At 36.0% G+C, this 25,058-nt stretch overlaps 1 protein-coding gene across 1 annotated transcript in view; it reads right to left on the reverse strand.

Moving 5' to 3' along the window:
• Positions 1–2,785: 2,785 nt before the first annotated feature.
• The window catches only part of ALG6 (ALG6 alpha-1,3-glucosyltransferase), a 58,159-nt gene continuing 35,886 nt past the window's right edge, over positions 2,786–25,058 (reverse strand). The window contains exons 10-15 of the mRNA XM_061186488.1: positions 24,219–24,304; positions 22,719–22,803; positions 19,455–19,525; positions 10,293–10,361; positions 9,962–10,160; positions 2,786–3,735 (exon numbers count right to left, since the gene is read on the reverse strand). Of these exons, the coding sequence (XP_061042471.1) occupies positions 3,538–3,735; positions 9,962–10,160; positions 10,293–10,361; positions 19,455–19,525; positions 22,719–22,803; positions 24,219–24,304 (708 nt within the window). The 3' untranslated portion in view covers positions 2,786–3,537. The remainder of the gene's footprint in view (positions 3,736–9,961; positions 10,161–10,292; positions 10,362–19,454; positions 19,526–22,718; positions 22,804–24,218; positions 24,305–25,058) is intronic.

Raw genomic sequence — 25,058 nt, forward strand, 5'->3', positions numbered from 1 at the left:
AATAGTGAGTGGTATTAGGTACCAGTTTTCCCATTTAAAGCTCCAGATGTGTATTTATTAGATTCTTTTGAAAGCTTTTAAAATTTATAAGTTTATTTTAGCTACTATCTCAGGGATGAGTCTTTATTATATTCTAGTTATTCTTATGCTTGTAGAGAAAAAGTATTTTCAAACTTTTAAAATTTCCACATCTCCTTTTATAAAATATTGGAATGTATTTTTCAGTATAGACTTTTAAATATGAAGTTGTTTTTAAACTGAACTACACAGACTCTACTGAATTTAAAGAAAAGACCTATCTCATGGAGCAATATGAGATCCCCTCCAAATTATTCTGAAGCATTATTTTAAATTTTTAATTTTCTAGTTTTTTTGGTATCATCATCTGTTTGTGCTGTCACAAAATAAAGGGGAAGAGAGAATCACAGAATTGATAGCACGTTTTTTTAAACCTTATATACTTTCCTTTGACCATTTCCACAGGGAAAAAAATGCTATTCCCTTGTATAATATCTTATACAAATTGTCTTGACAAAATTTGTATAAGATATTACCATGTCATTTAATTCACTGTATCATGAAAATAAAAATACTATATGAAAAATTTGAAACAAAATTTAACAAATTAAGGTTGAAAATAACTAATTTTCCATTTACAGAAATTTCAGATTCACCTCTTAAAATGAAAATGTTTTTTTAAAACTATTCATTGAAATGATACTAAACAGTAACTCAATTAATAAAACTAATTGCCTTCACTAGTGATTTTATTGGTACTATTTAAATAAGGTTTTTAAGAGAATCTGCTAAATATTGATACTTTGTGATACAGTGCTCATAATAGGACATTGCCTAAAATATACCAAAAAGGATAATTCCTTTGTGTTCTACCATTGAAAACTTACCTTAGAATGTAAGCCAAAACATATAAAGAAACCTACATTAGTCAGGAAATGAAGGGTTAAGAAGTAGATTGGTTTCATATGTAATCCAAGTTATGTAGCTATGTGCTTAATGCTATTAAATCAGTTACTGTATGTTTGACCTCTTGATATACTAAGCTTTTGCCTTTCACAACAGCTGGGTCGGCTAAGAATCCCTTCCCAGTTCTATTCATTGTAGATCAGATGACTCTCGCTTTATCACCCTTGGAGGCCACATGAAGGACAAAGCAGAAAGATCCACACACAAAACTAATGTTTATATGGGCGGGGCGGGCAGAAGGCGGGGGGGGGGGGGGGGGGGGGGGGGGGGGTGGGGGGGGGTGGGGGGGGGATATACTTGGCCCTGATCTTCCAATGAACATAACAGAAGAGAGAGACCAATTGAGACTTGAAACCATTGTGTTACTCCAACCATTATTTAGTTACATCCTATCCATCTCTTACTCTCTCTCCCTTGAACAGAGAGGCTCCTTTGGCTGCCTTGACTTTTGTAAATGTTTCACTCACTTAGTTGTGGTTTATCATTTGGACAGAATGCTACATCGGGGATTTTTCTCCCCTCCCTAAGGCTTCAAGACAAAATGACTTCTGTTGCCTCATATTTGATACATGAACATATACCCTATTCTCTTCATTTTAAGATGCATACCTAAGTTTATTGACAACAAAGAAAACTGCATTTTTCAGAAACAGCCCTTCCCTCTAAAATGAACTGGAAAATAACTTGGAAGAGATCATTTTTTGACAGGTATATCAGTGAATAAAGTGAGAAGTCTTTAATTTTTTTGTATAAGCTAAATATCTTTATATTAAAGTATCCCTGTAATCCTGAATATAGCTGAGAGAAATGCTTTGGAATTGCCTATTTCTGATCTTAATTCATCACTGGACATTTTTGTTATTTTGGTACTTAATCCCTCAAAGTTCAAAGTGGACTGTTCTTAAACTGGTTTCTAATAGATATGAGATACTTGACTTATAATTGCTACAAGTCTCCATTAAAGCTACAGTGTTACTCCATATGACTAGATTAAATCATCTGGAAATGTATTTTTATTTAGAATTCACCTATAAGATACCTTGAATATGGGTGCATTCCATTTTACTAATGTTTAAATAATACTTTCATTTTCAAATAATGTTTCTCTATTCCAACTATTTAGAAGTTGTCAGAACTTCCTCATCATTGAATTAAATCAACATCCTGTATTAAATGCAAGTTTTCTATTACAAAAAATAAGACTACACCAGCCAGCCAAGATGCTGACATTTGGGCACAGTGATTACAGATGGTGACCATGGACAGCGATGTTCCTGCTGATTCGGCAGCGATTCAAGGCTGCTTTTCTGTGCTGACCTGCCCTTTGAGTCTTTATGCACATTTGCTTTGAGAAAGAAATACTTCTTGATTTTTTGCTTTGTCTAAACCCACTTCCTTTATCAGACTTAAAAACATATACGTTGTTGCATCAGCCTGTAGGTGTCCGTGTCTAGAACCAAATTTTCTTTGTGTATATGTGTTTGGCTTGCATTATTTTAAAATATACCACCACTTAGTTATTATGCTTTAATGGCTTATTAAAGAAATATATTCATTAAAAACATAGGTTGATGGGGAAATGGTTATTTTTATTACAGAGACTAAAGAAAACATATCTTTACATGAGACTCTACAACATGGCTACAATAAATTATTTTTACCAACTGAATACTATAGTAAAGATGGGCTTCTTCTAATAGAGAGTGATACAGTATTAACAGGGCTACTGAGTTAACATGAAGCATGATATGGATCAATGCATATGGCATTGGTAACCTTGAACCATGTCATAACAAAGAAGAACAGAAGGATGAACCCAGTATAAGGCCACTTAACTTAAACAGAATGATCCTGAAAGTTTAGAACTAATGATCATAAGTAATTAAAAAGACTTCATTCAAACCACTTAGATTTAAATTTAGGAAAATTCATTGTTTAATTGCATTCAGGTAAATCAGACTTCTTGGAAATAAATAAGAACACAGTTTAATCTCTGCCTTGCTAAAAAAAATTCAAATTTGCACATGTAATGAGGCATGTTCAAACTTTAAATAGTTTAAATTGCCTTCTCATAGTAAGATAAAAGATTATCACAAATTTAACCCCTGAGATATAATTTCTAAAGCATTCTAAAATGTAAGGAAAACGAAATCTGAATACCAAAATTAGTGATTTCCTTCAAAAATAAGGGGCTAAATTCTCCCATTAAGCTCACTGTATTTGCAGATTTTTTTCAAGACAACAAATTACAGAGTACATTTCCTAAGTAAACACTGAGATTAAGGACATGTTTCTCTTATTTTCCCACTTGAATAATAACTGTGAATTTAATAAAACTACAATATTTCTTGGCCACTCAGTAGTTAGAAAATAAAAGCCTCCATTGCTTTGGTCCCCATATACATTTATTTTGTGTAGACAACAATGACTTTTCACCATTTCCTTTCCTATAATTCCATGATTCTCAAAATGATCATTTCTTTTTATACACGGCAAAAATTTCACAAAAGCTTGTAGCACTATTAACATTTTCACATTTCTTTGGGGATATAGCTAGTTGATCTTCTTCTGATTTCTTCCGTTTTTGCAATCCCACATGATTATAATGTTGAAGTATACCAAGAAGAACAGGAAGTTTAAGCAGGATACAAAACACACCAATACAGAAAACAAGTCCGGTAGTTTCTGAGGAGGAGCCAGTGTGACAGTCATCAGTGTCAGAAGGACCATAGTGATTACTGAGATAAGAAACTATAAGGAGGGAAAAAAAAATGTTACTGCATAGGATAAAAGATAACATTTAAATGTACTGGTAACATTGATTTATAGTTGTAAATGAGCAGAATTGAAGGGGAGAGCTGGGGGTTCAATCTCTTCTACTAATGAATCTCAACCTTGGCTGTATGGAAGAGTCATCTGGGGGTTTTAAAAAAATCTCGGTCCTCAGACCACATCCCAGACCAATTAAATCAGAGTTTCTGGGGTAGGCTCTCCAAGTGATTCCCAAGTGTAGCCAAAGCCTGAGAGCCCCTATCTTATACTTCTTATCACCCAAGCACTGAAAAAAGGAATCTGAAACATAATATTGCTAGTCAGGGTGAAATTCATGGCATGCTCCAGGGCCCTACAGGATATAAAATTCTAAGTTAATCTAAGAGTTCATCTATGAAAAATTTTTCTACAGCAAATGCAAAACTACATTTCATATTCACTGAACACATTCAGTGAGCCAGTGCTGTAGTAAAGCATGGTGGGGCACGTGAAAGAAAATGTCCTCTGGCCTCGAAGAGCTTCCAATTTAGGGGAATGAATGAACTAGTTAAATAAAATCACAAAGTCACAGTTTATTAAATGCCAAGATGAGCAGTAGACATAATTACTGCATTTATTGTAATTGTGCAGCAGTCAGTTTCCTTCTCTAGACCAGTGCACCGCACCGTAGAACTTTCTGCAATGATGGAAATGTTCTATATCTGTGTACTCCAAAAGAGTAGCTGCTAACCACATAACGGCTACTGAGCATTTGAAATACGCCTGCTGTAACTGAGGAGCTGAATTTTTTATTTTACTAAGCTTAAATCCACGTGTGTCTAGTGTCTACTATATTGGACAATATAGCTGTAGACTGTGAGACAAGGACCAGCCAGACAAGGACATGGAAGCTGCTTAAGTAAATGTAGAAAACAAGCAGTGAGAAACAGTAGTGACTTTCATGAAGGAAGTGGGACATAAATGGAACCCTGAAAGATGCTTTAATGGCTAGATTATGACAGAATTGGTAAGACCTGTAAAGAGAGTAATGCAGTGATCATTCCAGACGGAAGAATGGGAAGGATGGAAGCCAAAAAGGCTTACAAACAGGTATAAATAGGCTGCAAATATCCTCCAAAGGGAAAATATGAGTCAATCTTAGTGAGGAATGAAAATTTCTGAAGTGAAATCAAATCAAAAGTTTCAAACTTAAGAAATATGGGACTGAATGAAATGTCATGATACTATGATCTTGAATCAGTGTCAGACTCCAGCCATTACCCCATTTGTCTGCTCCTGTTTAGCAAAAAGTTTCCTAAAAGAGTGAACTATAACTTGCTGTGTCCAATTCTCCCTTTCATTAGTGAACCTGCACCAATTAGGCTTTCACTCCAGTCACTCCAATGAAAGATCCATAATGACCTCCACTAAACTAAACCCAGTGGTCAATTCTTATTGCCTTATTTGATCTCTCAGCAGCATTTGAAATAATACATCACTGCCATCCTGAAACCCTTCCTTTGGCTTCCATGACATCATACTCTCCTGGTTTTCTCCCACCTCACTAGTTAATCTTTCTCAGACAACTTCGCTGGTTCCTTCTCAATCTATAATCACACCTTTGATGAGCTCATCCAGTGATGTGACTTTAGTCACTGTCTATATACTGAAGACTCAAATTACTGTCTCCAGCCTGGACCTCTCCCCTAAACTCCAGACTCATATATCCAAGTTCTCCTTAAAATCTCCACTTGGGTATCTAATAAGCACCTAAAACTAAGTGTATATATATATATATATATATGTATATAAACTATCCTCAATAAGATTAGCAATTGACTTATCAGAAAATATGGATGCCACAAGGCAGTAGGATGGACGATACTCAAATTGCTGAAAGAAATAGCAAAAATACCCTTCAAAACTGAAGGGGAAATTAACAAAACCAAGTCAATACATTTGAAAATACTGAAATAATACAAAGTATGTTCTCTAAATACATTAGAATTAAATTAGAATAGAAAAACTTGAAGTAGTCAAGGAAATCCCCAAATATTTGGAAACTGAACAACAAATGCCTAAATAATTCATGAGCCAAAGAAGAAATCAGAAGAAATGGACTATATTTTTAACTAAATTAAAAAACATATATTTCAAAGTTTATGGAATACTGCTTAAGAATGGCACAGGGGTTATATATGGGTTTGAATGACTATATAAAAATGGAAGAAAGGTCTAAAATCAACCACCTGAACTTGAACTTTAAGAAACTAGATAAAAAAGAGTAAACCAGGGACTTCCCTGGTGGTCCGGCGGTTGAGACTCCGCACTCCCAATGCAGGGGGCCCAGGTTCGATCCCTGGTCAGGGAACTAGATCCCACGTGCCACAACCAAGAGTCCACATGCTGCAACTAAAGATTCTGCATGCTGCAACTAAAGATCCCACGTGCCACAGCTAAGACCCAGCGCAGCCAAATACATAAATAAATATTTTTAAAAAAAGAGTAAACCAAACCCAAGCATGAAAAAGGGTATATAAAATTAGAACCAAAATCAGTGACATAGAAAACAGAAAAACGAGAGAAAATCAATGACCAAAAGTTGGTTCTGCAAAAATATCAATGAAACTATCAAAATTTAGCTAGACTGACCAAGGCCAAGAGAGAAGGTACAAATTTCCGAAGTCAGGAATGAAAAAGGAACATCACTCCTTACCATACATAAAAATAAAAAGGATTATAAGGGAATATTATGAACAACTGTATGCCAACAAATTAGATAACATAGATGAAATGGACAAATTCTTAGACACACCACTGAAATTGTGTCAAGAAATACAGAAAGTCTGAATAGACCTATAACAAGAGATTGAATTAATCATTTTTTAATTGAAGTACAGTTGAATTACAATATTGTTAGTTTCAGGTGTACAGCAAAGAGATTCAGTTATATTTTTTTTTTTCATATTCTTTTCCATTATAGGTTATTACAAGATATTGAATATAGCTCCCTGTGCTATACAGTAAATCCCTGTTGCTTATCTATTTTATGTATGGTAGTTTGTATCTGTTAATGCCATACTCCTATTTTATCCCTCCCTCCTGAATTAAGTCATCTTTAAGATCCCACGAAGAAAGGTCCAGGAACAGGTGGATGGCTTCGCTGGTAAATTGTACCAAATGTTTCTAGAAGAACTAATACTAGTCCTTCATAAACTCTTCCAAAAAGTAGAAAAGGAACACTTCCTAACTCATTCCATGAGGCAAGTATTAAGCCCGATTCCAAAACCATACAAAGACATCACAAAAAAGAAAACTACAGACCAATATCCCCTATGAATATAAGATGCAAAAGTCTTCTACAAAATACTAGCAAACCCGAGCAAGTGGCATGTAAGTAAGGTTATATACCATGATCAAGTGGAACTTATCCCAAGAATGCAAGGTTAGTTCAATATACAAAAATCAATCAATGTAATATACCATACTGATAAAGGAAAAAACACATAATATCATTAGACACAGGAAAAGCATTTGACAAAATCCAACACCTTTTCATGAAAAAACAGTCAAACTAGGAACAGAAGAGAACTCCCTAACCAAATAAAGGCCATCTATAAAAATCCCACAACTACATCATAGTTAATGTTGAAAGACTGGATGATTTCCCCCTAAAATTGGAAGAAACGAAGATATCCACTCTTGCCAGTTGTATTCAACACTGTACTGGAGCTGTCTAGCCAGGTAATTAGGCAAGGAAAAGAAATAAAAGGCATCCAGTTTTAAAGGGAAGACATAAAACTATCATGATTTACAGATGACATGATCTTGTATATAGAAAATCATAAGGCATTCACTAAAAACTTATAGTACAGAATACAAGTTCAGAATAAAAAAATCAATTGTATTTTTATGCAGCAGCAATGAACATTATGAAAACAAAATTAAGAAAACAATTCCACTTACAAAAGCATCGTAAAGAATAAAATACTTAGAAATGAATTTAACAAAAGAAGTGCGAGACCTGTACATTGAAAACTACAGAACATTGTTGAAGGAAATTAAAGAATAAATAAATGGAAATACATCCAATGTTCATAGGTTTGGAAGACTAAATCTTGCTAAGATGGCAATACTCCACAAATTTAAATACATATTCAAAGCAACCCCTATCAAAATTTCAGCTGGGTTTTCGGAGAAATTGATGAGCTGACCCTAAAAAGAATATGGAAATGCAAGGGACACAGAATAGCTAAAACAATCTTGAAAATGAATAACAAAGTTAGAGGACTCAATTTTCAATCTCAAAACTAACTATAAAACCACAGTAATCAAGACAGTGTGGTAGCAGCATAAGGATAATATAGATCAGTGAAATAGAATTGAGAGTCCAGAAATAAACCCTTATGTTTAGGATCTGTTGATTTTCTACAAGGGTGCAAACACAATTCATTGGTGCTGGAACAACTGAATAAAGTTGGACTCCTACCTCATACCATACACAAAAATTAATTCAAAATGAATCAATGTCCTAAAGAGAATTAAAATTATAAAACTCTTAAAGAAAACATAAGAGTAAATCTTCATGACCTTTGGTTATATATAGATTCTGAGATATGACACCAAAAGCACAAACAACAAAAGAAAAACTAGATATGTTAAACCTCATAAAAATGAAAACTTTTGTGCTACAAATAATACCATCAAGAAAGTCAAAGAGCAACCCACAGAATGGGGAACAATATTTGCAATTTAGTAAGAGACCTGTATCAAGAATGTATAGAGAACTCTTACAATTCAAAAAAAAAAAAAAGACAACTCAACTAAAAATGAACAAAGGATGGGAATTCCGTGGTGGCCCAGTGGTTAGGACTCCGTGCTCTCATGCCAAGGGCCTGGGTTCAATCCCTGGTTAGGGAGCTAAGATGCCACAAGCCATGCAGTGTGGCCAAAAAAAAAAAAATGGGAGAAGGATTTGAATAGGCATTTCTGCAAAGAAATTACAAAAAGATACTCAACATCATTAGTCACTAGGGAAATGCAAAAACCACAGTGAGATACCATTTCACACCCACTTTGTACGGCTATAATAATGGAGGGGTATAATAAAAAAAGCCAATAACCAGTGCTGTCAAGGATGTGGAGAAACTGGAATCCTCATATATTGCTGGGGGGAATGTAGAATCATGCAGCACTTTGGAAGACAGGCAGTTTCTCGAAATGTTAAACACAGAATTACCACTCCTAGGTATATACTTGAAGGAAATGAAAACATATGTGCACTGGTAAACTTAATACACAAATCTTCAGGGCAGCATTATTTATAACAGCCAAAAAGTGGAAGCAAGCATCTACTGAAGAATAGATAAACAAAATGTGATATATCCATATAATGGAATTGGCAATAAAAAGGAATGAAGTATTGATACGTGCTACCACACAGATGAAAATAAAAAATGTGCTAAGTGAAAGAAGCCAGTCATCAAAGACAACATTTTGTATGATTCCATGTTATAGACTGAACTATGTCCCCACAAAATTCATATGTTGAAGCCCTAAGCCCCAGTGTGACTGCATTTAGAGATGAGATTAAATTAAGGTTAAATGAAGTCCTAAGGCTGGGGCCCTAATCTGATAGGACTGATGTCCTTATAAGAAGAGAAAAAGACACCAAAGAATTCTCTGTCTCTCCACACATACACACACACACACACAGAAGAGGCTACATGAGGAGACAGCAAGATCACCTACAAATCAGGAAGAGAGGCTTCACCAGAAACCAATGCTGATGTCACCTTGATCTTGGACTTCTAGCCTCCAGAATTGTGAGAAAATAAATTTCTGTTGTTTAAGCTACCTGATGTGGTATTTTGCTATATCAGCCCTAAGGGACTAATACATTCCATTTATATGAAATGTCCAGATGGGCAAATCTATCGAGACTGAAAGTAACTGGGTGGCTGTCCAAGGCTGAGGTTAGGGGTGAGGGTGGAATGGGGAATGACTACTAAAGGGCACAGGGTTTCTTTTTGGGGTGATGGAAAATAATCTAAAACTAGGTTAGGGCGATGGTTGTAAAACTCTGTGTACATACTTAAAACACTGAGTTGCATGCTTTAAATGGGTGGATTTTATGGGAATTATATCTCAAAAATGCTATAAAAGAAAAAAGATATTATAATAACTTTTTTTTTTTAAATAGTACCTTAAAAACGAAACAACTTACCAAATGTTGTATAATTCTGGGAAGAAATGTAAAACATGGAAAATATTTCCTAACAGAAATGGAAAAGGATTTCAACTGCAGTTCTTCTTCAGAAGTCTTTTCAAATATTGAAAAGGAGGTTGCACAAGCTATGAAAAATGCCATCACCGTCACAACTGAGGGCATTAGGAGTTCATCCTTCAATAGAAGTGGCAGCATACTATATGGGAAAACAGAAAAAACGTTAAAAAGAGAATTGTCAATTCAAACCATAATCACTTTGTAAAAAAGTTTTAAATGAGTTTATAAGTACGATACTGAAAATATTATACTGGAAATTGGTTTGACTCACCTAAATGTTGACACAAGTAAAAACCAAGTAGACATAAAAGGAATTTCCCTTAAAACTAAGCAGACTGGTCTAAAATGACAAAGAAAAATATGTTAATCTTAGAGAATATAATTTCAATGCTTACATGTAAAAATATGAATACATTTTACCTGTCTGATTTTTGAGGTAGTTAAAAAACACACACACACACACACACACAAAATACTCCATAGGGACTACTGATTCATTTTTTTATAACTATCAATCCAAACTAAATGAATCTAGACACAGAGAAGGTGTCAACTCCTCATAATAACTGGAAAACTGCTTCTTCCAGTATCCATTAATGAAACATTTTTTCCCTATCATACAAACAGTAGCTTAAAGAAAGGATCAAACAGAACTGAACATTCAGAGAAAAAGAGCTTTTTCACATATTTCATCCTACTTGGTAAACATGAATATCCTACTTGGTACACTGGTTTTCAAACTTCTTTTTTATGATCTTCCATGTGACATGATGCTCAGCTAAGTTAAAAACTAAAAGACAGGATCGTCATCTGCCACTGCAGAGAGGACAACAGAGGCAAGGAAGAATTATAAAGGGTTGATGATGGTAGAATAAAAGAAAAAAGGACAAAATGAGTAGGAAGAGGCTACATGAAAAGAGCAATAGTATAGGAAGAGGAAGCGTAACACCAGTAGATGGAACCACTGGCTTTATCAGAAAGCTGTGTAGGGTCATAGGTCCAAGCTCTGTGACCTCCTTAGCACCACCCCTGGTTGCATTACCTTCTGGATTCAACTGTGGCAATGCTCCAAAAGAAGGGTCTAGTCAGAAGACTTAAGTCCTACCTAGTCCCATCCCTGCCACTTACTTACTGTTTGACTTTGAACAAGTGATTAATTTAACCTTTTTCTTATGTGTAAATGGAAATAATAACAATACCTTGGATTGTTAAGTAGTTGAAAGAACTCTTCTGCAAGTATTATCTAGTGTTTATTTTTTAGTAAAACAAAAATAAAATAACTTTTTACTAATGGTGGTAGTTGTTGAATAATTATTTTTGTTGTTATTATTATTGGTCTCCTTATTTTAAAAGGTTTAAGTATTCTCCTTTCTTAGAAGGATGACTCTTCCTCATGTCAGCTAGAATATGAGATGGGAGGCCTGGGTTTATAAACTGATTGAAAACTACTGCACTAAAAGAAAATACTAGAGGACTTTCAATTTCATTGCTTTATGCTTTTATAATTGGAATGTATTTTTGTTCATTACAAGCACACAGTAGGTGTTCAATAAACATTATTTTCTCTTTCTAGGTCTTAATTCTTTCCCACTTAATCATTCGGTATTCATTTACTGAACATAAGCATTTATTGAAAATGTAGTATGTAAAAGCACTGCTCTGAAAGGAATGCAGTGATGAATGTAACTCAGCCCTTAACTTCTAGGTACTTAATATTTATAATCAAGCTGCAAAATCGCCTACAACCTCAACCTCTTCTCTGAACCCTTCCTTTCACCACCTTGTTCAAAACAAATCCTGGTTCTCTCCCACTACGGAAAATGCTGCCCCTCTGCCCTGTCAATTGTGCCTGTTTTGTTATTGTTGTTGTTTCCACAGCCTTCAAACAATTTAAAGGCCCTGAGAAGGGAGATAACCTCTTTGCTCTTCATCACTACTTCCACACTACTCTCCCTCTCCCCACCTTAACAATTTCCAGCTTTGAATCTCCTGTCGTCTGGCTGTGTATCCCCTATTATTCCTCATCTTTGTTATCATCCGCCAGCCTCAAGGATCACTTCACTCATTACTCAATAATTTCAACTTCTTACACACTATCACTGTCTACAACCCTACTCATCTCAATTCTTGGCAATTTTAACATACACATAGATGATCTTCCAACACCCAGACCTCTCATTTGCTGGAACTCTTCTCTTCTAGTGATCTCATCTTCAGTCCTACACTTAGGGTCATATGCTAGACTGTAAGCCCTCCATAATCACAACTCATCAGTTGCACTCTGACTACTATCTCCTACCTTTTCAGTACTCCAACAATCTCCACCAAGACCTTCGATCCATTGTTCCTAGCACATTTTCACTTTGCCTCGCTATTTTAATGGCCTTTTCCCTTCTTACCCAGGTTAAATTCTAAGATCAATCATTATAATCACTCCCATGTATTCAATCTCAAATCCCAAGCAAGTGAGTTATCCTCACTAGACAAAACCATAAACCTGGAAATACCCAACTCTCCACCTGCACTTACTCTGGCCTTACTGAGCAACTGCTCTGGAGGAAAACATTTACCCACACTAACTATTCTCACTTTAAATACATGATCATGATATTCAAGTGTCCAGCAATTAGTATATATTTCCCTAGTCTGTTCATACTCTGTGTCTCCTTAGAAAGATAATTCCACCTTCTCCTCTCTTCTCATATTCCCAACAGCTCTAACCCACTCTTCCCTAATGACTTTGCCTTCCATTTCAATAAGAAAACTAAAGCAATTAAAAGAGAACTTTCACAGATGTCACCATCACATCTACTCTCTTCCCAGCATCTGTACTGATACAGTGTGTTCCCTCTTTTTATTAAGATGAACGATTCATGCATCTGTCCACAGCCAATCCTTCCATTTGTGCTCTAGACCCTACTCCCACCTCTGTCTCTGAAGGACACTGCTCCAGCAACTCTTACGTCTCCTGTATCATCAATGTTCCCTCTTACTGACCATTCCCATGCCATTATCTCTCCTATCTTAAAACAAATAACAAACCTCTTTTGACCCCACTTTCTCTACCAGTTATTGCTTAATTTCTCTGCTCTCCTTTTTGGCAAAACTCATCTAAAGAACTGCCTACCTATCTCACACCATATACAAAAATGAACTCAAAATGGATCAATGACCTAAATATAAGAGCTAAATCCATAAGTTCTTAGAAGAAATATGAGGGTAAACATTACCTTGGATTTGGCAATGGTTTGTTAGATACAACATCAAAAGCACAAGCAACAAAAGAAAGAATAGATAAATTGGATTTCATCAAATTAAAAATTCTGTGCATCAAAGAACACTATCAAGAAAATCCAAAGAATGGAAGAAAGTATTTGTTAATCATATATCTGATAAAGGTTTAATATCCAGAATATAAAAAGAACTTCTAAAACTCAACAAGAAAGAGAAACAACCACTTAAAAATTGGACAAAGGATTTAAGTAGTAGGCATTTCTCTGAAGAAGATATACATATTGCCAACAAGGACATAAAAAGATGCTCAACATCATTAGTCTTTAGAGAAACGCAAATGAGAACCAGAATGAGATACCACTTCATACCTACTAGGATGGCAAAAACAAGAACAGACAATAACAAGTGCTGACAAGGATGTAGAGAAATTGGAACACTTATAATTACTGGTGGCAATGTAAAATGGTATAGCTACTGTGGAAATTAGTTTGGTGGTTCCACAGTAAGTTTACAGAATTATTATATGACCCAGAAATTCCACTCCTGGAGACCCAAGAGAACTGAAAACAAGTGTTCAAACAAAAACTTATACATGAATGTTCATAGTGGCACTATTCCCAATAGCCAAAAGGTGAAAACAACTCAAAATGTCCATCAACTGATGCATGGACAAACAAAATGTAGTATATCCATATGATGCAATATTATTCAGGCATAAAAATGAAGTACCGATACATGGTACAACATGGATGAACTTTGAAAATATTATGCTAAGTGAAACAGGTCAGAAACAAAGGCCACATATTTTATGATTCCATTTATATGAAATATCCAAAACAGGCAAATCCACAGAGACAAAGTAGATTAGTGGTTACAAGGATTAGGGGAAGGGGAGAATGGGGAATGACTGCTTACTGGGTATGGGGTTTCCTTCTAGGGTGATGAAGATATTCTGTAAGTAGACAGTGGTGGTGGTTATACAACATTGTGAATGTACTAATAGTGTATTTCACCATTATATATATATACATATATATAATATATGCTTAAATATATATATTTTTTTTTTAAAAAGAATCATCTATACTTATCTTCAATTCTTCTCTTCTCATTATGTCTTAAACCCACCCCAATCAGGCTCTTCCCTGCATCACTCTACCAACACTAGCCTTTTCTAAGTGACTTAGAAAACACTTTTCATCAGTGACTTCCATTTCACTATGGCAAACAGTCTATTCTTAACCCTCATCTTATTTGACCTATTAACAGCATCTGATACAACTGATCATGTCATGTCCTTTTTTCCCCAGTTTTATTGAGATGTAACTGACGTATAACATTGCACAATGTGAACAAAGTGTACAATGTGATGATATAGGTATATGTTGCAAAATGATTACCACAATAAGGTTCATTAACACATTCATCAACTTAAAGTTATCTTTTGTGTGTGTGTGTGTGCCCTTGTGTGTGTCTGTGGTGACAGCTTTTAATATCTACTCTCCTGGCAACTTTCAAGTATACAATACAGTAAGTCCCCTACATACGAACAAGTTCCATAGTGAGAGCACGTTTGTAGTCTGATTTGTTTGTAAGTCCAACAAAGTTAGCCTAGGTACCCAACTAACATAATCGGCTATATAGTACCGTACTGTAATAGGTTTATAATACTTTTCACACAAATAATACATTAAAAAAAACACAAAAAAAATAAAGAAAACATTTTTAATCTTATAGTACAGTACCTTGAAAAGTACAGTAGTACAGTACAACAGCCGGCATCCAGGGGCTGGCATCGAGTGAACAGGCAAGAAGAGTTACTGACTGGAGGACGGAGAAAAGGTGGGAGATGGTAGAGCTGAAGGATCGTCAGCAATAGGAGACGGAGGGCAAGCTGCAATTTCACTCACACGTGACGCTGAAGGAACGCACATTCACATCCTTGAAAGTTCGCAACTTGAAGGTTCGTATGTAGGGGACTTGTTAACTTTTGCTAACTACAGCCAGCTACAGTGTATGCTGTACATTAGATCCCCAGAACTTATTCATCTCATAACTGTAAGTTTGTACTCTTTAACCACTTTCACCCATTTCCCCCCCACCCCAACTCAGGCAACCACCAACTTACTCTGTTTCTGTGAGTTTAGTTTCGATGCTTCTATGTCTTAACATTCCTCATTTAAGTGAGCTCATACGGTATTTGTCTTTCTCTGTCTGACTTACTTCATTTAGCATAATGCCCTCAAGGTTCATCCATGTTGTTGCAAATGTCCTTCCATTTTTTTTTCTTTGGCCGCGCCACGGCATGGCAGTGGGATCTTGGTTCCCCAACCAGGGATCGAAACTGTGCCCCCTGCAGTGGAAACATGGGGTCTTAACCACTGGAGGAAGTCCCCAGGATTTCCTTCCTTTTCTATGGCTGAATAATATTCCTCTGTGTGTGTTGGAGTGGGGAGTAATACGCCACTTCCTGTATTTATTCATCTGTTAACAGCCACTTCCATGTTTCCATGTCTCGGCTGTTGCAAGTAATGCTGCGAAGAACTCGGGGGTAAAGATGCCTCTTCAAGACAGTAATTTCATTTACTTCAGAAATATTGCTGGGTCATATGGTAGCTCTATTTTTAATTTTCTGAAAAACCTCCATACTGTTTTCCATAGTGACTGCACCAATTTACATTCCCACCAGTAGTGCACAGGGTTCTCTTTTCTCCACATCCTCATCAGCAATTGTTATCTCTTGTCTTTTTTTTTTTTTTTTTTTTTTTCTTGTCTTTTTGATAAGAGCCATTCTAACAGGTGTGAGGTGATATCTCACTGTGGTTTTGATTTGCATTTCCCCGATGATTAGTGATGTTGAGCACCTTCTCATGTACCTGTTGGCCATCTGTATGTCTTCTTTAGAAAAATATCTATTCAGGTCCTTTGGATTATTTGTTTTTTCTACTACTGAGTTGTATAAGTTCATTATATATTTTGGATAATTAACCCTTTATCAGATACATGATTTACAAATATTTTCTGCCATTCCACAGGTTGCCTTTTCACTTTGATATTTCTTTTGCTGTGCCGAAACTTTTTAGTGTGATGCTGTCCCAATTATTTATTTTTGCTTTTGTTCCTTCTGCTTTTGGTGTCATATCGAAAAAATCATTGCCAAGAACAATGTCAAGGAGCTTCTCCCTTATGTTTTCTTCTACAAGTTTTACAGTTTCAGGCCTTACATTTAAGTCTAAGCCATTTCAAGTTAATTTTTGTGAGTGGTGTAAGACAGGGGACCTTGTATCCTTAAAATACCTTCTTCACTCAGCTTCCAGGACACCAACTCTTGTGGTTTGCATCCTACCTAGTTGGCCATTCCCATTTGCCTCTTCTCCCAGACCTCTTAATATTGTGTGGCCCAGGACTCAGTCTCTGGTATTCTTCTCTGTCTATACTCACTTCCTTGGTTATCTCATCCAGTCTCATGACTTTAAATGTCATCTCTACTGAGAAATCACTAAATTTATGTCTCTGGCTCAGTCTCTCTCTGGACTCCACTCATATATCCAACCCAGACTTGTATTTAAATACTAACTCAACACCTCCATTTGATGTCCAAAGACACGTCCAACACTGATCTTGGGAACCTCCCACCTTGTTCACATCTAGTGTAATCCTGCTCCACTTGCAATCTTCCCCATTTCAGTCAATGGCCACTCCATCCTTCCCCTTCCAGGCCAAAAACCATGAACACACCTTTGATTTTTCTCTTTCTCTCACATGCTACATCCAAATCATCGGGAAACCTTCAGGCTCTACTGACCACTTCTCACCTCTTCCACTATTACGATCTTGGTCCCAATCACCACCATCTCTCAACCTGGATAATGGTGACTGCCTTCTAAATTGTCTCTGTGTTTTCTACCCTTGCTCTGTACAATCTGTTCTTGACCTGCCACCAGAATGATCATTTTATTTTTTAACAGCTTTATTGAGGTATAACTGATATACAATTAACTGTACATATTTAACATGTATAATTTGATAAGCAAAGTGATCCTTTTAAAACATCAAGTCAGGGGACTTCCCTGGTGGCGCAGTGGTTCAGAATCCGCCTGCCAATGCAGGGGACACGGGTTTCGATCCCTGGTCCAGGAAGATCCCACATGCTGCGGAGCTACAAAGCCCACGCGCCACAACTACTGAGCCCGCGTGACACAACTACTGAAGCCCACGCACCCTGGGGCCCGTGCTCTGCAACAAAGAGAAGCCACCGCAATGAGAAGCCCATGCATCGCAACAAAGAGTAGCCCCTGCGCGCTGCAACTAGAGAGAAAGCCCGTGTGCAGCAACAAAGACCCAACGCAGCCAAAAATAAAAAATAAATAAATAAACAAAACAAAACAAAAGAAACACATCAAGTCAGATCACGCGTCTTCCTCAAAATCCTTCCATGGCTCCCCGTTTCCTTCAGAATAAAAGCCAAAGTTCCCAATATGGCCTACAAGATCCTATATAATTTACATGCCTGTTACCTCTTTAACTTCACCTCCTATTACTTCCTACATTGACCACTGCACTCTGGCCACACCGGCCATTCTGTTGTTCCCTAAACATATCAGGCATACTCCCATCTTAGGGCCTTGGCACTGGCTGTCTAGAATGTTATTCTCCCAGATGTCCACTTGGCTAACCCTCACCTCCTCCAGTCCACTCAAGTATCTCCTCGACAAGGCCTACCTTGACATCCTTGTTTAAAACTGCAACCTGCACTTACTCCTGTACCCCCAGCTCCAGTACTCCCAACTTCCCTTATCCTCTTTTATGTATCCTTCGTGACTTTTATTACCTGCTAACGCATTATTTAATTTCTTATTTTTATTTAATTATTAGTGTCTGTCCTTGAGAATGAAAGCTAAGAAAGTAGGGATTTTTGTCTGTTTTGTTCACAGATATATCCCAGGTGCACAGAACAGTATCTGGCAAATAGTAGGCCCTCAATAAATATTTATTGGGTGAAATATTTGTTTAACGATAGCTTAGCTGGAACCAGATCAAGAGGAACTTTAAAATATTTGATCAAAATTATATTAAAGTCATGCACTGTTATGAATAATCTAGGTACAGTTGTAGAGTATGAACTTCCAGAAATTCAGGGCCCAAGAGCTAATCTGAATGGTCAGATAATAGGTCACTCACTGATCGAGCTCCTTTCTCTGGAGTAGGAATCCTGGGGAAAATTATACATGTTTGAAAGCAATACCTCTCCATAGTTCCATCCCCTGGCACTAGGGATTTGCATAGGGTCAGCCTAGCCTCACATAACAGTGGTCAGATCTAACTCAAGTTTAGACTTTAGGGGATGAAATTAAGCTGCCCTCCCAGTCTGCAATGGTACGAGACTATTTTTTTCGGAGGAAAGAAGGCTTCCCCATAGGCCAGCCCCACCTACTATAAAGCTCTGCACTAAGGTTTTAGTTCAAAGCTCCACCTAATAAAAGCAATACACCCTTCCATTTGTCATTAGTCATTTCATACATGCATCTTCCACAGGAACCTAGCAAACACAGGGTGAGGGGTGCGGCAGGCATGGGTGGGATTGATCTTGGGCAGGATTCAAGTATTCCAATGTGTTCTGGGCAAATACTATTTTAATATTGGGATAATATACCCCCAACTGCCACTCAATTTCTATGAAGAACAGAAAAAATTTTAATGCTCCTAAAAAAAAGGAGTCTGGTTAGGGATTGCCAATAGGGTCTAAACAAAGGTTTTGACAGAAGAACTAGAAAGGAGGCAACATATAAAAGCCTCTAAAGAGGTTGATGGAGAGAACAGGCTATTGAATAGATGTGGAAATGAATGAAATGAAAAAGGCAAAGAAGACAAACAGGCTCCAACCTAAGTAGAGCCTCTTTGGAAGACAGTTTTTATTAGCATATAGAAAATATAAATGAAAAAAATAGGAAGAAATAAGATGTCAGAAATTCTATAAAATTTTATCAGTTTAAAATATATCATAAAGAAGTAAAATTGTAAGAGATCATCATTCTGGAAAAAATGTGATTTTATGAAATAATTTTATGCAGTTATGTAACATTTGCATAGTTTTGATTTGCACTTAGGTGATTAAATGTAAGTAATAAATTTATTTATATATTATAAACACATCATAATAAATAAACAAATAAAACATACTTGAAACATTTTTACTTACAATGATACCAGAAGAATGGACTTTTCATGTACTTGGAAAGAAAATAGAAAGAATGACAGTGCACAGCTAACCTTAAGGAAAAAGGGGACAAAATCAGATACAACAACTTACAAAATATAATATTAATTTAATTATGAATCTGACTAAAAATCACTTCAAGTAAAATTTTAAAGTTTAATATAGCTTGTAGCTAGAAGGAAAATATATACACAACTCTAATGTGCATAATATTTTATTCAAATTTAATAATCAAAATATTTTGAAAAATAATTATTATAAAGCTATACCTAACCATCTACAAGTTCATTGAGTCTCAGTTATTAATAACAAAACTACTAAATAATCCAGACACAACAATCATACCTTCATCCTCCCTTGGAATCTCTGACAATTTAAATTAAAAAGCATGAAGGACAAGAAAGTCAAAATCTAAAACTGGCAAAGTAAATCCATTTTAGTGTTTTTAAAACGTGCACTTCAATAAAATATATTCAATGTTCTATAAAGTAATCATTTGCTACTTGGGATTTTAAATTAATAATTACTTAGATCTATTTTCAGGAGTTTATATTCTGCATATTAGACATTTATCTATATACATCCAATCTAGTTGCTCAAGCAAAAAACCTGGATCACTATCTTGTACATGCTATACATCCAATCCATCAGCAAATCCTATCTACACCATCTCCCAAATACAATATCCACTGTCTTCTCTCCACTCCCCTCTGCTGATGGTGGCAGAGGAGTGGTCTAAGCCATGCCCATCTTTCTGTTGGACCACTGCAATAACCTCCTAATTGGTAATGCTCCTGCCCCCGACAATCCATTCTCCATTTAGCCACCATATCAGATCATGTAATTTCCCTGTTTAAAATCCTCCAATAGCTTCCCATTACACTTAGAATAAAATCCAAACTCCTACATAATCTGGGTCCTGCCTTCCTCTTCCAGTCTTTCTTACTGTCTCCCTCACTCATTTCACACCAGCCACTTCATATTTGTCCCTTTAATGCTTCGAACATGCCAAATGTGTTCCTGCCTTGAGGAAAAACTTGCTTTTGTCAAGTCAGAGCCCAGATCTTCTTGTAATTGGTTCCTTCTGATCAATCAATCATTCAGTTCCAGGATGAAATGTCACTTCCCTAGAGAAGCCTTCCCTTACTCAATCTGAAGTAGTACCCCCCTAACCAAACCCCACCAGCCCTCTTTTCACATAATACTATTTTCTTCATAGTCCTCATCACTCCCAGATATTTTCCTGTTAACTGATTTATTTTGTTTATTGTTCTTCTCCTGCCACTAGCATGAATGTCCCCCAATTAAGAGAGCAGGGATATTAGCTGTCATTCATTTATATGCCAATTCCTAGAAGAGGACCTGACACATTAGAGGGCACTTAACAAATACTACTTGAAAAGATACAGATAAAAGTAACTTTGCTGCTATAGATATATTAGTATTCATACTATCAATTACCTTAATTATAGACCTATATTAAGAAATAATTCAATCTAAATTGAAAGGAAAAAACACTTTAAAATAATTATAACGGGAAATGTTTTAAAGCTCTCAGAAGTATTCAATAAGAATTTAAAACATTATCAACAAAAATAAAATAAGTCATTAATATGTCTTTTTTATTTTTTAAACACAATGTCTGGTATTAAACCACAACAAACAAAATAAAATAAGGAAATTAAGAGAAAGAAAACGCTTTTTCTGCTTTATAATCCTAAAAGTAATCATCTCTAACACTGCTAGTTACCGAAACTCTGAAATTCCATTCCATCATCTTTGAAATATACCTTTATTTAGCATGATAAATAACCATTTTACATAAGCTTGCAAATATTTCAAGTTAGGGCTACTGAAGACATCAGAATATTACTAACCACACCTCTCCTATCCTAAACATTCTATAGAATATTAACTATAGAGGACTTACTATGCTCAGAGTTCATTCACAGAATGAAACAACAGACATCACCAATAAAAAGGTAACTTTAAAAAAGAGGAACATGAATCTTTTTGCACTGTGGAACCAATAAGCACTTTTGAAATATTTGACTGACATGCTCTGTTCTGGCTTGTTTTTAGAATGCAATATAAATAAGTGGCAGTCCCAGAATTGAAACCCCAATTTCTAAAATGTTGTCCCTTTAGGGAATTTCCTGGCAGTCCAGTGGTTAGGACTCCATACTTTCACTGCCGAGGGCCTGGGTTCAATCCCTGGTCAGGGACCTAAGACCTCGCAAGCTGCGTGGCATGGCCAAAAATTTTTTTAAAATAATAAAAAATAAAAGGTTGTCCCTTTATAAGTCCACTAAGACTGACTGTTTTCATAAACTAACTCTTCTTGATATTTTAAAAGGATATTCTTTAAATGTCATTTTATAGACCAAGGTACACAGGAACAAATTCTAAATACCACAGAAATACAACCAGGAGGAATCTGTAAACCCACGCAGAGAAACGCTAAAATATAAAATATATACCCAATCCATGTTCCAACTGATACAAGTCATGTTCCTAAAACAGAGATCTGTTCCCTCTCCTTGTCCAAAATCTTTTTTGCTCCTCTTGCACACAAATCAGACTCCAAATTTTTCAGCCCAGCATTCAAGCTCTTACATAATTTGATTCTTTCTGACTCTTCTCTCTCACTATATCCTCTCCTAACCTCAACACACACATACCCACATAAAAGTTACACAAATTTCATTGGTTAATAGCTGTTCCCAGATCATTCCCTATCCTTTCCCACATCTGTACCTTCAAGCGCTTCCTCCTGTCTCGAACTCTCCTGTTATATAACCACCTATTCCAAATCTTGCCCAGCTTTCAAAATTTGGCTCTGATTCCACTTGCTTTAAGAAATAGTCTAAAATCTGCCCTCAAAGTAATATCTCCTTTTCCCACACTATCACAGCACTCCATTGTACCTGACAGAACTTAATACCATCTGCTTTATAGCGTAATAATTTAAACATGTGTATCACCACTGTTTTCTTCTTTGTATTCCCTCACTGACCACCACAAAGAAATTAAATAGTTGTTGAATTAAACTGAAAGATTCTGATTGCTCAGCCTAGTGCAAAACAGCACCTAAGTATGTCAGACACTCAGTAAGTGTTTGCCAAATAAATGAATGTCTTATGTCTCAATCCAATAAATCCTGTTCAAAGCAGGAAAATAATTATCTGTATTTTTAAAAGATCAATTGCAGCAAGAATTAAGTATCTAAAGTAATGAGAAACTTACCAGAGTAAATTTGAATCCTTTGGGAGAGGGGTGAAGTGTCAATTTTATACATGCAGGAAGCAGGCTCAAAAATGTAAAACAAAAGCTAAAAAATTAATAAAAATTAAACATTTGTTTTCTTTATAAACGTATATAGCTAAAACAAAGAAACAATTTTTTAATGTAAGGATCACATTACTTATCAACTTAAGTTGATTTCAAATTAAAGTTTTTTATGTATTAAATAATAAATTCAAGACCAAATAACATTTTAATAAAATCCATACACTGAAATATGTACACACTTTAATAATATACATGATTATATAAAATAGAACAAAATATTATAGAACTAAATATTGCTTATTTTTTTTAGTATTTAGTATCAATTATGGAAAAGATACAAAGATAGCTAAAAGTCAATTATCAAACACTCAAACAAGAAAACATAACCAGGTATAAAGAGACAATGCTGTATTTGTAACACAAACATTCACAAAAGTTACTCACAAGAGAACCTCTTTGGCCCTCAATTTCACAAAAGTTGATTATCTGATTTTCAAGCTCACGGTAAATCAGAAAGAACAAGCTAGAAAGGGAGTGGGAAGTTGCTAGTGCTTCTCCTTGTGATGGTTAATGGGCAAGGAGGAAAAAAGAACTCAACAAGCAGAGCAGTCTGGAGCCACTTAGTACCAGGGCAAACAGTCTTTCAAAGCCCTGAAAACAAGTATTATAATGCAAAACAATAATTTTCCCACTTGCGGTGGCTTTGTGGCTTCAGCTTGACTAGTCTGCTTCCTGTTATGGTGGGCTACAAAGGATACTCTCCAACCAAAAGAACTGGAGGAAAGAGAAAGGCAGCACACACACACACACACACACCTCCCAGTTATTCAAACACTAATGTTGGTGCTGCTGTGAAGAGATCTGCAGATGTAATTAAAGTCCCTATTCAATTGATTTTAAGTTAATCAAAAGGGTGCGGCCTTGGGTGGGGCCTGAATCACTTGGAAGCCCTTTAAAAGAAGGCTTAGGCCTTCCCTGAGATCAGACTCCAAACAGCAGTGGGGTCAGTACAGCTCTTCCTTCCCTCTAGATAGCCCCTCCTGAATGTCTGTCTTGTGGACTGGCATTCAGTTTGCTTAGCCAGCCCCCCACAACTGTATAAGCCAATTCCTCATAATAAATTCACACACACATACACACACACAGTGATCTCCTACTCATTCTCCTTCTCTGGTCGCCCCTGACTGATACACCTCTGAAAATCATGACTCTTCAAGGTTATGTTAAATCATGTTTAATATACTGTTTAAGGTAGACAGAAGTAGGTAACAATAACTTTCACATAAAATGTTTCAAATAAAAGAGTTCTGTTATACAGAGCAATGAGTTTACATTATGTGGAATATTCACTAATGAAGACCACCTTACTCCCTATGGTGCCAGATAAATGAGGTATTGCCATGACACTTTTAGAGTAGCTTATAAAACACTATATACAAACTTGGTGTCTCTTACCTGATCATTATCTGGATGTGATGTGGCAAAATATCCCTGATCTTCAGAAAGACACTGAAGGTGCACCAAATATTGGCTACTTTATCCTTAAAAGAAATTTGTTAGTTTTACATTCTAGTATAATTAAAAGAAATATTAAACTCCATGAAGTACAGCCCATAATCTCTAAATAAACTTTTGGGTCATGAGAAGCGCTTGTTCACAATTTCATAACTAAGTTGATTAAACTCTCTAAGGAACACATACGCACACACATTTTTCGTAATAGGAGGTGATCTAGCCAACCATAATTTAGATGCGCCCAAGAAATGCTTACTATTTTTCAAAGAGCAGCACATTATTCCTAAATACTGAAGTTATTCATCTTTGGAAATTTTTCTAAGAAATCTTTACTTCCTCTAATGTAGAACACATATTGTTTGACCCATTTTACCACACACCTGAAATCAGAGTAATCTGTTAGCTAATCTCCAAAATATACAAACAGCTCATGGAGCTCAATATCAAAAAAACAAACAACCCAATTAAAAAATGGGCAGAAGACCTAAATAGACATTTCACCGAAGAAGACATACAGATGGCCAAGAGGCACATGAAAAGATGCTCAACATCACTAATTATCACAGAAATGCAAATCAAAACTACAATGAGGTATCACCTCACACCAGTCAGAATGGCCATCATCAAAAAACCTACAAACAGTAAATGCTAGAGAGGGTGTGGAGAAAAGGGACACCTCTTGCACTGTTGGTGGGAATGTAAATTGATACAGCCACTGTGGAGAACAGTATAGAGGTTCCTTAAAAAACTAAAAGTAGAACTACCATATGACCCATCAAT

Source organism: Eubalaena glacialis, chromosome 3 (assembly GCF_028564815.1).
Source record: "Eubalaena glacialis isolate mEubGla1 chromosome 3, mEubGla1.1.hap2.+ XY, whole genome shotgun sequence".
In the NCBI taxonomy this organism is placed as follows: Eukaryota; Metazoa; Chordata; class Mammalia; order Artiodactyla; family Balaenidae; genus Eubalaena; species Eubalaena glacialis.